This window comes from Bos mutus, chromosome 21 (genome assembly GCF_027580195.1).
Source record: "Bos mutus isolate GX-2022 chromosome 21, NWIPB_WYAK_1.1, whole genome shotgun sequence".
NCBI lineage: Eukaryota > Metazoa > Chordata > Mammalia > Artiodactyla > Bovidae > Bos > Bos mutus.
The window spans coordinates 21,645,968-21,662,246 of record NC_091637.1 but is presented as its reverse complement, the minus strand read 5'-3'; the positions used below and the strand labels follow the sequence as shown (position 1 = coordinate 21,662,246).

General features: G+C 38.5%; 1 protein-coding gene across 7 annotated transcripts in view; it reads left to right on the top strand.

Moving 5' to 3' along the window:
- CPEB1 (cytoplasmic polyadenylation element binding protein 1) overlaps positions 1–16,279 on the top strand; it is a 107,908-nt gene that overhangs the window by 23,379 nt on the left and 68,250 nt on the right. For all 7 annotated transcript variants that reach the window (XM_070358353.1, XM_070358351.1, XM_070358354.1 and 4 more), the window contains exon 2: positions 7,661–7,835. Coding sequence is in view for 4 of the 7 variants with exons in the window: in XM_070358354.1 (XP_070214455.1) it covers positions 7,661–7,835 (175 nt within the window). In the remaining 3 variants the exon portion in view is untranslated. The remainder of the gene's footprint in view (positions 1–7,660; positions 7,836–16,279) is intronic.

The window sequence follows — 16,279 nt, the reverse complement described above, 5'->3', positions numbered from 1 at the left end:
CTTCTGTAATCTTTCACCTAGCTTTTGAAGACTCCATAACAGATGATTAACAGTAATAGTCTTGAAGTGGTCTGCAGTGTAGATATTGTTTGTTGTTGATTAAAGACAATAAAAATAAACCAGGGATGGTAAAATTGGCATTCATTTATGACAGTTAAATATTCCCAAACCAGGATTTTGACCTAAAATAATGGCCATTTCATCGCCATGTTGATTGTGGGTTATATGGTATGTGAAAGCAAGGCTGGAGGTTTCCAAATAGCCAAGTCTAGGTTTGTAATAGCATACAAACAGGTATAACATTTTGGGGTCTTATTCTTGAACAGGCAAGCATAGCTGCATGGTGAGGGTTCAGATTTTACAGTATTATGAGTAGCAACCTCCAATTATGTGCTATAGGCTTCTTGGTGAACTTTAGTAGGATAAATTGAAAGAATACTTCTGAATAACAGTGATGGAGTTGGGGGACATTTGTCCCTAATAAGTTATTGAGCGTTTTCAGGTACTTTATATATTTCTTCTTATCACCAAATCTGCAAATAGGTAGCACTCCACTTTTACACCTGAGCCAGTGGAAGCTAGAGAAGATACTGAAGCGGTAAACTTCGTGTTTGTGTTCCAGGGGCTTTCTTTCTGCTTTTCAAAACAGTGATTCACGGTTCGGGGGAGGACTCTTCCTCTGTGGAAAAGGGAAATGCTTTTTTCAGATGGTAGGCTCTTTGCCATCCCCCCTTCCAGTTGAGGATTATTGCTAGAGAAAGCCACTGTTTCATGATGGGGGTGTCAGCCCTTTTCTGTTGAAGAGGAGAAAACTGTGGACCTGCCGTAAAATAGCTTCTATTAGTAGAAATTGCTAGTGAACCATTTTTTTCCCCAATATAAGTAAATATAACTATCAACAGTTTTATCTATTGATAAAATAGTACTGATAAACAGAAGTACTGTTTTAAAAAAATTTTTCTTGGAGTATAGTTGATTTGCAATGTTGTGTGTCTTTTAGATTCTTTCCCATATTGGTCATTACAGAGTATTGAGTTCCTGTGCCCTTATTAGTTATCTATCTATATATAGTAGTGTGTATATGACAATCCCAGTCTCCCAGTTTATCCCTTCCACAATCACTTCCTGGTAATCCAGTCTCTGTTTAACAACATTTGTACCCCCCCCTTTTTTTTTCAACATTTCACATATAAGCAGTATCATATGATATACGTCTTCCTCTATCTTATTGTCTCAGTATGACAATCTCTGGGTCCATCCATGTTGCTGCAGATGGCAGTATTTCATTCTTTTTATGGCTGAGTTCATACCCCGTTGTATATATGTACCACATGTTCTTTATCCGTTCTTCTGTTGATGGACATTTAGGTTGCTTCCATATCCTGGCTATTGTGAATAGTGCTGCAGTGAACATAGGGGTGCATGTGTCTTTTTGAATTAAGATTTTCTCTGGATATATGTCTAGATAGGGATTGCTGAATCATATGGTAGCTCTATTTTTAGTTTTTTTAAGGAATCTCCATATTCTTCTATTCTTCATAGTGGTTGTAGCAGTTTTATTCCCTCCAACAGTGTAGAAGGGTTGTCTTTTCTTCACACACTCACTCTCTAGCATTTATTATTTGTAGATCTTTTGATTGATGGCCGTCCTAACTGGTGTGGGGTGATACCTCATTGTATATTGTTTTGATTTGTATGTCTCTAATAATTATTGATGCTGAGCATCTTTTAGTGTGCTTTTTAACCACCTGTATGTCTTCTTGAAGAAATGTCCATTTAGATACTTCCCCCATTTTTTGATTGGGTTGTTTTGATATTGAGCTGTATGAGCTGTTTGTATATTTTGGAAATTAATGCTTTGTTTTTCTTTGTTTGCAAATATTTTCTCCCATTCTTAGTTGTTGTCTTTTCATCTTGTTTATAGTTTCCTTTGCTCTGCAAAAGCTTTTAAGTTGATCCCATTTGTTTATTTTTGTTTTTATTTCCATTTCTCTAGGAAATGGGTCAAAGAGAATCTTGCTGCAATTTATGTCAGTGTTCTGCATATGTTTTCCTGTAAGAGTTTTATGGTTTCTGGCCTTATATTAGGTCTTTAATCCATTTTGAGTTTATATTTGTGTATGGTGTTAAGTGTTTTTAAATTTCATTCTTTTACATGTAGCTGTCCAGTTTTCCCAGCACCACTTATTATTGAAATGACTGTCTCTTCTCCATTGTGTATTCTTGTCTCCTTTGTCATAGATTAGATGACCATAGGTGTGTGGGTTTATCTCTGGGCTTTTGTCTATATTCTGCTCCATTTAACTATATTTCTGTTCTTGTGCCAATATCATACTGTCTTGATTACTGTAGCTTTGTAGCCAGGGAGCCTAATTCTTCCAGCTCCATTTTTCTTAAGATTGCTTTGGCTCTTTGGGATCTTTTGTGTTTCTATACATATTTAAAATTTTTTTGTTCTCATTCTGTGAAAAATGCCATTGGTAGTTTGATGGGGGTTGCATTGAGTCTATAGATTGCTTTAGGTAGTATAGTTATTTTGACAATATTCTTCCAATCCAAGAATGTGATATATCTCCCCATCTGTTTGTGTCATCTATGATTTCTTCCATCCATATGTTTTCGTTTTCAGGGTATAGGTCTTTTGTCTCCTTAGGCAGGTCTGTTCTTTGGTATTTTACTCTTTTTGATGCAGTGGTAAATAGGATTGTTTCCTTGATGTCTCTTATCTTCTGTTAGTGTATGAGAATGCAGTAGATTTCTGTGCATTAATTCTCTATCCTGCAGTTTTACCAGATTTATTGATGAGCTCTAGTAGTGTTCTGGTATCATCTTTAGGATTTTCTATCATCTGCAAACAGGGACATTTTTACTTCTTTTCCAGTTTGGAGTGTTTTTATTTCTTTTTCGTCTGTGACTGCCATGGCTGCTGCTGCTGCTGCTGCTAAGTCACTTCAGTCGTGTCCGACTCTGTGCGACCCCATAGACGGCAGCCCACCAGGCTCCCCCGTCCCTGGGATTCTCCAGGCAAGAACACTGGAGTGGGTTGCCATTTCCTTCTTCAACGCATGAAAGTGAAAAGTGAAAGGGAAATCTCTCAGTCGTGTCCAACTATTAGCGACCCCGTGGACTGCAGCCTACTGGCTCCTCCGTCCATGGGATTTTCCAGGCAAGAGTACTGGAGTGGGGTGCCATTGCCTTCTCCAGACTGCCATGGCTAGGACTTATAAAACTTTGTTGAATAATAGTGGCAAGAGTGGACATCTTTGTCTTGTTCCTGATCTTGGAGGAAATGCTTTCAGTTTTTCACCATTGAGAATGATGTTTGCTGTGAGTTGGTCATATATGGCCTTTATTAAATTGAGGTAGGTTCCCTCTAAGCCCACTTTCTGGAAAGTTTTTCTCATAAATGCGTGTTGAATTTTGTCAATAGATTTTTCTACATCTGTTGAAATGATCACATAGTTTTTATTCAATTTGTTGATATACTTCACAGTGATTTGCAGATATTGAAAAATATTTGTATCTCAGGGATAAATTCCAGTTGATCATGCTGTATGATCCTTTTAATGTGTTGTTGAATTCATTTTGCTAGTATTTTGTCAAGGCTTTTTGCACCTATGTTCATCAGTGGTACTGGTTTGTAATTTTTTCTTTTTTGTGATACCTTTGTCTGTTTTGGTATTAGGGTGTTAGTGAATGAGCCTGGGAGTGTTCCTTCCTCTGCAGTTTTTTGGAAGAGTTTCAGAAAGGCACGTGTTAGCTTTTCTCTAAATGATAGAATTTGCCTGTGAAGCCATGTGGTCCTCAACTTTTGTTTGTTGAAAGTTTTTTAATAATTGTTTCAGTTTCACTACTTGTGATTGATCTGTTCATATTTTATTTCTTCCTGGTTCAGTCTTCGGAGGTTATACCTTTCTAAGAATTTGTCCAGTTCTTCCAGGTTATCAATTTTATTGGTATATAGTTGCTTGTAGTAGTCTATTTGATTCCTTGTATATCTGTGGTGTTAGCTGTAACTTCCCCTTTTTCATTTCTAATTTTACTGGTTTGAATCCTCCCTTTTTATTTTGACAAGTCTGGCTAAAGATTTATCAATGTTTATCTTCTCAAAGAACCAGCTTTTAGTTTCATTGACACTTGCTATTTATTTTCTTTGTCTATTTCATTTATTTCTACTCTGATCTTAAATGTTTTCTTTACTTCTACTGACTTTGGGTTTTGTTTTCCTTTCTCTGGTTGCTTTAGGTGTGAATATAGAGAATTACTGTTTTTCTTTTCTAGCCCTACCAAGTAATCCTTCCTATTGATCCATGATTCTCAGTAGTATTAAGGTTTGTGTTCTCTTTTGAGTCTGTAATGTGTCTTTAAAGCTTGCTTTCCTGTCTATAGTGAAAGACAAAGTTCAAAAAAAGCTACAAGTGATCTTACTTCATGGCAAAAATGCCACAAATAACAGTGAAATCTATGAGGCAGTAGTAGAAAATCAAGGGAAAATACCCAATTTTGGTTGTGGTAAAACATGGATATGAACTCAGACCTATAAATTGATCAGAGTTAAGATAGAATATGCAGAGTAATGGGCCTGTTAAGGGTCAGTTTAGTTCAGTCTCTCAGTTATGTCCAACTCTTTGTGACCCCATGAATCGCAGCACACCAGGCCTCCCTGTCCATCACCAACTCCCGGAGTTCACTGAGACTCACGTCCATCAAGTGATGCCATCCAGCCATCTCATCCTCTGTCATCCCCTTCTCCTCCTGCCCCTAATCCCTCCCAGCATCAGAGTCTTTTCCAATGAGTCAACTCTTCGCATGAGGTGACCAAAGTACTGGAGTTTCAGCTTTAGCATCAGTCCTTCCAAAGAAATCCCAGGGCTGATCTCCTTCAGAATGGACTGGTTGGATCTCCTTGCAGTCCAAGGGACTCTCAAGAGTCTTCTCCAACACCACAGTTCAAAAGCATCAATTCTTCGGCGCTCAGCTTTCTTCACAGTCCAACTCTCACATCTATACATGACCACTGGGAAAACCATAGCCTTGATTAGATGGACCTTTGTTGGCAAAGTAATGTCTCTGCTTTTCAATATGCTACCTGTTAAGGGTAGGGATGGATAAAAGGTTTCTGTTTTAAAAATGAGAAACTAAGAATTATATAACTGGAGAATTTTAAAAGGATCACTGTATTCTGTGGTAGGTTCAGCTTTTGGGCAGTTTGATCTTTTTTTTTTTTTTTTAATCATGTCTTTAGTCTTTTTTAATTAAGTTTTAAAATTTTTATTTACACCATGCGGGTGGCATGCAGGATCTCAGTTCCCTTACCAGGGATCAAACCCTTACTCCCTGCAGTGGAAGTGCAAATTCTTAATCACTGGACCACCAAGGAGGTTCCTAATTAAGCTTTTGAAATCAAATTATTACAGAAATTAGGCATGGAAGGGCCTGGGGTCTTCAAAGGAATAGTTGACGTAGGTTTTTAGTTCATTTTTCTCCTTTTAATGAGCAGGTAGATTCTTTTCTTCAAGGATCCTTGTGGCGGCTTCTAACCCCTTGGTTTAATAATAACACTACTGAGAGCCAGCGTTTATTTGTTTGGCACATAGTTAGGTGCCATGTACTATGTGAACCACTTTATGTGTATTAATTCACAAAAAGCCCTCTGAGATAGTATTGTTACTTTTATCCCTGTTGTACATGTCGGGAGAGTGATACGTCTGTTCCCCAGTGGATGTTGCTGGTCTAATCTGCTTATCCTTAGAATGCTACTGTGGATAGCAGGCAGTTGGTTAATGTATGTTAGACAGTGAATGAATGAAGCATGTAGCCTTAAGGTATGCAGACTGGTTATAAATCCTTGTATCTTAGCCTTTGTGAAGTTGAATATTAACCTTAGAAATCTGCAGTTGTGAAAACGGCCTGTGTCAGTGGATTTAACCATTCTCAGTGGCACCTCCCTGGAGGGCTTGGGAAACAACTGTGTTCTGGGTATCTTCACAGTTTGCAAAGAATACGGACCAGTCTTTCAAGAGCTTGAAAATGATGTGGAATTCAGGTTTGTCCCTTTAAGGCCATGCTGCAGAGTTTATAAAGTCTTAAATATTTCTGGTCATTCTCATGCTTACATCTGGATTTTAATAAGTTACACAGAATAACACCAGGCTTTAAAAATTTTGTTTTGATGTGTTCAGCTACAGGGTCTCAGGTTCTAGTTTCTTTTGTTGTTGTTTGTTAGTCGCTAAGTTGTGTCCAATACCTTGCAGCCCCGTGGACAGTGGCCTGCCGGGCTCGTCTGTCCTGCAAGAATACTGGAGTGAGTAGCCATTTCCTGCTCCAGAGGATCTTCCCGACCCAGAATAGAACCTGCATCTTCTGCATAGCAGGCAGATCTTTACCACTGAGCCACCAGGGACACCCTACTAGTTTCAGTGCTTGGACTTTTGTTGTTGTTTGTTTTTGTATATTCCCCAAGGTAATTGGGAATGATAGAAGCGATGAGTCTGACTCCCTTTAGAAGATTGAGTCTGTCAGCCAGTATTTCTTTGCTTACATGTTGGATGTGGTGAGTGAGGGAGATCGAACAGAGAAGAATGGTACCTAGATTTCTGTCTCAGGCACCTGGAGGATGGTGGTCTTATTGACTGAGATAGAGAACACCCAAAAATCACTTGTGTGGGGGTTCAGTTCACTTTGATGTACCTGGGAGTCTGTTTTTCATTCAGTGATGTGTTACATGAGTTGTGTGCACTTTTAATGACCACATAGATTGTATCAGTTATTTAAACAACCCTTTGGGTGGTTTTTGTACCACTCTTGATCCTGCCCAAGTCTTTTCCTATAGGTATATCTTAAAATGTAAAAATAGCAGCTACCATATGCCAGCACCATGCTAAGTACTGTATACATCCCATCAAAAGGTTTGGTAGGTGCTCTTCCCCATTTCACAAGTGGGGACTATAGCACAGAGGTTAGTAACTGCCAATAAATGGCAGAATCAAACTTTTGAAACAACTGTATTAATATATAATTTACATAATTGTAAGGTTCACTTTTCAAAGTACAATTCATTGACCTTTAGTATATTTATGGAATTTTGCAACCCTCACCATGATCTATTTTTGGATTATTTTCATCATTTGAAAAAAGAAACCTTGTACCCTTTAGACACAACTGGCTAACCACCTCCTCACCTCCCTAGTTGAAGGCAGCTAATCCACTTTAGATTACCTGTTCTGCACATTTCATATAATTGGGCTCACACAGTATGTGGTCTTGTGTGACTGGCTTCTTTTCACCTCATGTTTCTGAGGTTTACTCATATTGTAGTATGTATCAGTACTTCATTCTTTTATTGCCACATTATCTACTGTATAGGTAAACTCACAATTTGAACCAGGTGTGTCTGGTTCTTAATGCTCATGTTGCTGCCGTTCTGCTTCTATGCAAGTCCCATTATGTTAGACGGTTCTTATATCTTACATGTCAGTGTTTTTCCCTCTTACTGATCTCTCAGGGTTCCTGCTGAGAGTTAAGTATGTTAGTATACAGGCAAGAAACTCAAGTCTTTGTTACTTTGTCTAACTTGTTTTGGGCTATAGAGGAAAAGGAGGTGTGAAGTTTCTCTCAACAGGGAGAATAGAAAACCTAAACACCTTTTTTCTGTGTCTAGGAAGAAGAAGCGGGAAGGATAAAAGATTGCTGGGACAACCAGGAAGCACCTGCACTCTCCACGTGTAGAAATGCCAATATCTTTCGAAGGATAAATGCCATATTGGATAATTCTCTGGATTTCAGTAGAGTCTGCACTACACCCGTAAATCGAGGAATTCATGATCATTTGCCAGGTGACTTGGATTTGAAAACTTGGGTGTGCTAGACACGTGAGCATTGCTGTTCCTAGGCCGCTTCCTTGTGAAGTCTATGAATGACCTTGAATCTCAGGTAGCACTTCACCCCTTTCATAGTTTGCCTTGTGGATTGGGTCCCCAGTGGGGTGAAGACATCCTTTGATTACGTGAAAAAAGTAGGTCAGAGGTGACAAGACTATTTATATATACAATTATGAGTTACATGTTACAGTAGATTTTCTTATAGCTACATTGGAAACATTTTAAAAAGTGATTAATACTTGATGTAACCCAACATAGTCAAAATAGTGTGTGTCAATGTATAATCCATATAAAAGCTGTTAATGAGAGAGTCTTTTGTTAGTGTTAAGACGTCAGAAGCCAATGTATATTTTACATTTACAGTATAGCTCCGTTTGAATTAGCTACATTTCAAGGGCTCTGTAGTCACATGTGACTAGCGGCTACTATACTGGATGATGCAGCTCTTGGATATTTTAATTGCTTTTAAAATGCGTGCAAGTCAACAAGCATTTGGTTTTCCTGATATTTAGGGTGTTCCACAGAACAGTGAAGGGAGAGGGCAGTGTCTCCTGAAGACAGTTCTTCTCAAGGAGGCTTGGATGTCCCAACAGTGTTTTATAATCTTTTTGTGGGAGTTGCAACATATTATGGGAATGTTGTTGGACTATTCTTTGACTTATTTTAGATGAAAGCGAACATGTTTTTAATTTTTTAAATGGACCTTGAAAATATTTGGTAAAACAGGTAATCTTGTTACCTAAGTAGATAATCAGCATTATAGAAACCCAAGAACAAGATTGGTTAGAACAGTGTTATAACTAGGAGCAGTTTGGTGACAACAAAAGCTAAAGTAGCCGTACAGTGGAATGTCCTGCAGTTATTAATACGTTTGTAGTGGATTACTTAATGATGTAGATAGTCACAGTACCTGAAGTGAAAAAGCAAAGTACAAAACAGTGTGGTCTCAGGGATGTATATATGCATAGAAAGACTGGAATGGCAAGGTGTAAATGTAACAGTGAAGGTGTAATGGCTAATTTTTTTTTTTCCTGTGTGCTTTTCCCCACTAATTCTTCTGTAACAAACATTTTATAATAAGAACAACTTGTTAAAAAAGAGTATTTCTTGGCACAGTGTTTCAGCATTGATATTTGGATTTTGCACAGGTACATTTAATTGTGCAACTTGCTTCATATAGGTACACTTAAGTTTGCAGTAGTTATATGCTATTTGTTTTTTTCATTTGAACAAGTGTTTGATTTATCACTTAGAAGGCTTGTGTTATCTGTGACAGAATTTCATTGCATATAGTATGCAGTGAGAGTCGTATCAGAACTTTGCAAGTCAGCTCGTAAGGTGTTACTGGAAAAGTGCTGTGAACAAGGTCCAAGGAGGGAGAGAGAGACTGTGTTGGTTAGGGAGTGAAGAAACACTGTCTGGATGATGCAGCATTTGAAATAAGCCTTGAAGAAGAAAAAGTTACTTCAGTGTAATTGGATATTGAGTTAGGTTTGTTGTTGATTCAGGATTGACATTGGGGTCCAAAGCTGAGGTCGAAGATGGTTAGATGACCTGTGGTACAGTGACAGTCCCCAAGAGTGGGAGCCAGATACCTCACTGGGGGCTTCCAAAGAGGCCACAGAGCTGTCGCTCTACCACAGACCTCACCTCAGCCTTTCCCTGAGCTGTCTAGGAAGACTGGGGCAGGCAGCATGCAGGGTAACTCTCTCCCCTCTTGCTGGAGCACAGCAAGACGGGCGCTGCTTCCGCTGTCAAGCGGAGTGAGGGAGTGTCTCCAGAGAGGAGCATTTGTGTAGATGGAAATTGCTTCTAAGAAGGAACACAAGGTTGTTGAACCCCTTGTAAGGCAGTAGACTTGCTGTTTGTCCTTGACTGAGTAGAGGTGAGAGAGAACTTGAGAGGATGATGTGGGGCAGGGAGGGCGGGAGGGCGGCTGGAGCTGTCTGAATGCCCACCAGCTGACGCACAGGGAAACTTCCTCTGGTTCCGGAGACGTTGCGGGAGGCTGGAGTTTTCTGGCTGGTATTGCGGCAAGACCTTTGATGTTGTGGGTGGGGTTGGGGTGGGGCTGGGAGGTTAGGCCAGAGCTGGACCCCTCATCCAGGCAGCTCCTCAGAGAGGGTGCCTGCCTCCTCAGGGGCCCTTCCCTACTCCTCGCCTAGTCCTTTAAAATTCTGAGGAAGGAAGGAAATGGGCTGTAAATGGACATGTGATTGAAACATAAATGAACTGAGTTATTGTTACGTGTCTGTCAAGTGTGAAAACTGTTAAGACGACTTTAAGGGACTTCTTAACTATGGGATGGGCCTGAGGCGCAGTGTCTGGAGGGAAAAGTTTCATGTTAACTCACTGAGATGAGACCTCTCAGAGACTAGTTAAAGTAGTTGGAAGCTCAGAAGAGGAATAGATAAGTTAAAGTAGTTCACAGCAAGTAAGGGGTGGGACTGAAACGCTGATTAATATTATTTTGTTATAATGTAATACACATACAGAAAAGTCCACATCATAAGTGAAGAGCTCACACTGTCTCCAGCTGAACATAGGCAGGTAACCAGCAATGTAGATCTAGATGAACTGCCAGCTTTCAATTTAGGACCAAAGAAGTATATAATTGTAGCCGGATATATTGAATTTCTGACTGAGATGGTTTCCTTTTTTATTCTGAGAGTATCATCCCTAAATTATCTTAAAAGCTGTTCTGAAATAAATTTTAATATATTCAATCCCAGCTAACAGGAGACAGTTGAAATTACTCTTGGGAAGTCTTACGTCCCATAAAATAATTTTTTTTTTCCTGAAACCTTTAATATATGGCTTTAACAGTTAAAATTTTAAATTTTAGTCTGAGTATGACACTATATACAGAAAAGTATGTATGATATATACCTAAAAGTATGATACTTTTACTAGGATAAATATGCAAATTTAGTGAGTTTTCACGCACTGAACAGATCTTGTATATCCACTTGTATATAGAGATAGTAGACCAGAAGCCCCCGGCAGCCCTACAGCCTCTTAACTAGTGAAGGGTAAACCACTGTGCTAACTTTTAAATGCATATGTTCTGCCTGTTTCTGAACTTACATACATAGAACCATAAATGTGTGCTCTTCAGCTGTGAGATTCACCTATTCACAGCCAGTGGTTGTGGATCATTTGTTCCCATTGCTGTACTGTATTCTGTTGTGTGAATATATTCCAGCTTATTCTACTGTTAACAGACATTTAGGGCTATTCTGAATAGTGCTACTCTGAACGTGTGTTTTGGTGAACTTACTTGTATTGGGTGTATCCTGGGAGTGTTGGCTGGTGGAGTATCTGTGATTTCAGCACTAATGCGTGCTGCCAGTTTCTCACAGCAGTTGCACCAGTTTACACTTGTGACACTCACTGTCAGATGGTTTGGGTTAGTTCTGCGTCCTCACCAAGATTTGGTATTTTTTTTTTTCCCTTTGACTATTTTGGTGAGTATGTAGTGGCATCTCTATTGTGGTTTTAAGTTTCCTTTCCCTGATGACTTATGAACTTGAGCATCTTTTCATAATGTTTGTTGACCTTGGCATATCCTCTTTCCTGAAGTGCCTCTTCAAGTCTTACACACTAATATTTCTTTAGAATTACCTGCCTTTTTCCTGTTTAGCTATAGCTATTTTCTGTTTACTCTTTTATATATTCTACACTATGAGTTCTTTGTCTGATATATATAATAAAAAATCTTTTCTCCAAACCTGTGGCTTGTGTTTATACTCTTAATTGGTATTTTTTAATAACAATTTAAATTTTATGGAGTGCAGTTTATCAACTTTTCAGTTATGGCTAATGCTTTGTTGTGTCCTGTTTGAGAAGTGTTTTCCTATTCCAAAGTCATGAAGATATTCTGCATTTCATTTAAGAAAACTTACTGTTTTACCTTTCAGTCTTAACATTTGCAACTCGTCTTAGATTTCATACTGTACACAATGTAAGGTGGAAGGTCAAGGTTCGTTTTGTTCTGCATAGATGGACAGTTGACCCAGCACCACGTTGGGAAAAAAAATCTCTCTTCACTGTACTGCTGTCGCCTTTCTCGTAAGTCAAGCATCTGTATTATATGTGCACGTCTGTTTCTGGAGGCTTTTCTCTTCCATTGTTCATCTGTCCTCATGTCTTAGAGACCACAGCTTTCTAGTCGATTTTGATACTTGGTTGTGAAGTGCTCTATTTTTATCCTTCGTGATCCTTGGTTCCTCTTGGACATTTGCATTTCCACATAGTGATGGGGTGGAACGACATGACACTTGTCAAGCTGAATCCATGACTATGTGGAGATGCAAAAGTTTTGTTTATATTAAAAAATACTTTGTGTAGTTAAAAGAATACATGTAGCATACAAGCTGTGGTATCAGCCCAAAAAGGTCTCCAGAACTGTGCCCCAGAGTTCTTTTCTTTTATACTGTCTGGTGTGTTTCTGTATGTTGTGTAATTAAAATTGCTGACTCAGATGAAATCATGGCAGGAATGCTGTTCTGGTGCTTAAATGAATGTTCTCTGCCTCGAAAAATCCTACCTTTATTTAAGAGTGACTTGGTTTTCATCTCTGAAAAGCTTCTCACGTGTTCTGTTGTCTGTTTGGCTCTGTTAGATGGAGCAGGATCATTCTTGGCTGTTGCAGATTGTTACCGACCCACTATGTGGTGGTATAAATATAAACATGTATGTTCTCTAAGTGGGGAGGTTATAGTTTGAAGAAAAACATACTCAGTTTGCCCATTTCATAATAAACATACACAAATTAAGTGCAGATTCTGGATGCAGGTTCCTTGAGAACAAATCCTGGCGGTGCTACTGACTTGATCTAACCTTAAAGGTTAAGTTTTCATGACACAGGAGTAGTAATAATACACATTTATAGGATTTTTGTGACGCTTGAATAAGATACGTGTATTGAATACCTAAATAATGCCTGTAACTGCACTTACTAAATGCTGGTAGTATATGATTATGATGGTGTGTGTATATATAGCATGCAGTCGTGAGAGCATTGCTGTGTTCATGTGTTTTTTTAATTCAACTTTTTATTTTGTGAAAGAACCCACCTGTCAGTGCAGAAGACAGGGTTCGATCTCTGGTTGGGAAGATCACCTGGAGGAGAGCATGGCAACCCTCTCCAGTATTCTTGCTTGGAGAATCCCATGAGCAGAAGAGCCTGGCAGGCTACAATCATAGGATCACACAGAGTCAGACACAACTGAAGTGACTTAACAATGCTGTGATAGTTTCAGGTGGGCAGCAGAGGGACTACTCAGCCATACATACACTTAAATCTGTTTTCCCCCAAACTCACCTGGGTCATGTCTTTTTTAAAAGGTGGACTTCTGAGCCTTCCCTGGTGGTCCAGTGGCTAAGACTCTCCACTCCCACTGCAGGGGCTGCAGGTTCAGTCACTGGTCAGAGAACTAAGATCCCACATGGTGTGCAGCATGGCCAAAAGAAAAGATTTTTTATGTTAAATTCTGTTTGCACATTCAATGTTGATAACATCTAGGATTTTTTTTATTGTGGCAAAAATAAAATTTACCATCTAAAGTATTTTTGGGTGTACAAATCAGTGATACTAGACACATTCACATAGTTGTGCAAAAGTCGCCACTATTTATCGGCCTAACTCTTCATCTTGTAAAACTGGAACTCTACCTATTGAGCAGTAATTCCCCATGCTTCCTTCCCCTAGTTGTTGGCAGCCACCATTATACTTTGTCTTTATGGTTTTGACCAACTTCAGATATGTGGAATCATACACGTGTTTGTCTTTTTTGTGACTTGCTTATTTCAGTTAGGGTAATGTCCTATCCTAACAAGGTCTATCCATGTTGTGGCGTATAGCAGATTCCTTCCTTTTTCAGGCTGAATAATATACTCCATTGTACACATGCAGCACATTTTGCATATCCATTCATCCATCAGATGGGTACTTGGGTTGCTTGCACGTTTTACCTATTGTGATTAATGCTGCTGTGAATGAACATAGGTGTACAGGTATTTCCTTGAGATCTTGCTTTCAACTCTTTCGGGGTATATACCAAGAGGTGTAATTGCTGGATCACACAGTAATTTTTTTAATTTGCCATACTATTTTTCACAGAGGCTCTACTGTTTTTCATCATCTCCTAGTAGCCTAAGGGTTACAATTTCTCCACACCCTCACCAACACTTTTCTCTTCTTTTTTTTGATAGTAGCCATCCTAATGGGTGTAAGGTGGTGTCTCATAGTAATTTTGGTTTGCATTCTCTTGTGATTAGTGATGTTTAGCATATTTTCATGTGCTTATTGGTCATGTCTGTATCTTCTTTGTAGAAGTATCTGTTCATGCCCTTTCCCACTTTTAAATTGAGTGGTTTGGTTTCTCACTGAGTTTTAGGAGTATCTCTCTGTATTCTAGATGTTAATTCCTTATTGGATATTGATTTGCAAATATTTTCTCCCATTCTGTGAGTTGACTTTTTATTTTATTACTAGAATAGTGTGTTTTGATGTACAAAGTTTTTACATTTTCATGAAATCTCATTTGTCTATTTTCTTTTGTTACTTGTGCCTGTGAAGTCATATTCAAGAAATCATTGCCAGACCCAGTGTTGTGAAAATTTTGTCCTGTGTTTTCTACTAAGTTTCATTGTTTCGGGTCTTATATTTTGTTCATTGATCCACTTTGAGTAACATGGCATTGGGTGAGAGTCCAACTTCATTCTTTTGCAAGTGGATGTCCAATTCTCCAAGCGCCATTTACTGAAGACTGTTCTTTCCCCTATTCAGTAGTCTTGCTGCTGCTAAGTCACTTCAGTCGTGTCCGACTCTGTGCGACCCCACAGACGGCAGCCCACCAGGCTCCCCCATCCCTGGGATTCTCCAGGCAAGAACACTGGAGTGGGTTGCCATTTCCTTCTCCAATGCATGAAAGTGAAAAGTGAAAGGGAAGTTGCTCAGTCACGTCCAACTCTTCGCAACCCCATGGACTGCAGCCCACCAGGCTCCTCCGTCTATGAGATTTTCCAAGCAAGAGTACTGGAGTGGGGTGCCATCGCCTTCTCTGATTCAGTAGTCTTGGCATCTTGTTAAACGTCATTTGACCATGTCTGCAAGGGTTTTTCATTTCCAGACCTTCTATTGAGTCTGTATGTCTGTCTTTATGCTAATACTGCACCGTTTTGATTACCATATCTTTGAGGTAAGTTTTCAAATCAGGAAATGCTGAGTCCGGTTCTGTTGATCTTTGTCAAAATTGTTTTGACTGTTCAGGTCACTTGAGATTCTATATGAATTTTAGGACAGGTTTTTCTGTTTCTACAAAAAGTCATTGGGGTTTTGATAGGGATTGCATTGAATTATTTTGAATAACATTAACATTTTAACAATATGAAGTCTTCCAATTCATGAACATGGGATGTGTTTACATTTATTTATGTTGTCTTTAATTATTTTCAGCAGTGTTTTGTAGTTTTAATTTACAAGTTTTTTACCTTCTTGGTTAATTCCTAAGTATTTTATTCTTTTTGATGTTGTTATAAATGGTATTGTTTTTGTAATTTCCTTTTCAAATTGTTCATTGTGTATATGAATACAGCTGATTTTGGTGTGTTGGCTTGGTATCTGCTGGCTTTGCTGAATTCATTTATTAGCTCTAACAGCATTTTTTGTGGAGACTAGGATTTCCTGCATATAAGAGTGTATTCTACTCAAACAGATAATTTTACTTTTTGCTTTCCAACTTGGATGCCTTTTATGTTTCTTGTTTAATTAATTGCTCTGGCTGAAACTTCCAGTAATATGTTGAATAAAAGTTGGTGAAAGCAGACATCTTTGTCTGGTTCCTGATCTTAAAAGAAAAAGTGTTCAATCTTTCACCATTGAATATGACATTTTCTGTGGGTTTTACATATATGGCATTTATTATATGAACGTAATTTCATTCTGTTCCTATTCTGTTAAAAAAGAGGGTTTGTTCAGGAAAGGATGTTGAATTTTTAATAACATTTATTTACTTGTTTGACTGCATCAGGTCTTAGTTGCAGTTAGGGTGTTGCTTTGAGATCTTTCTTGTTTTTTAATGTCATCTTTTCTAGATACAGATTTCTTTCATTGCACCACTTTTGCAGTGGCCCTTAAGTCTTTGTATGTTGTGTTTTTGTTCTCATTTGTTTCTGAAGGTTTCTCATTTCCCTTCTCAGTTCTTCTTTGATTCCTTGGTTGTTTAAAAGTGTTACTCAGTTTTCTCAGTTTTGTAAATTTTTCAGTTTCAATTTTGTTACTGATTTCTATCTAACTCTGTCCTGTTGTTGTCAGAGAAGATGCTTTGTTTGATATCTTTAAAAATATATGGAGACTTTATTTGTTGCCTGAAGTATGGAAAATGTCCCATAGA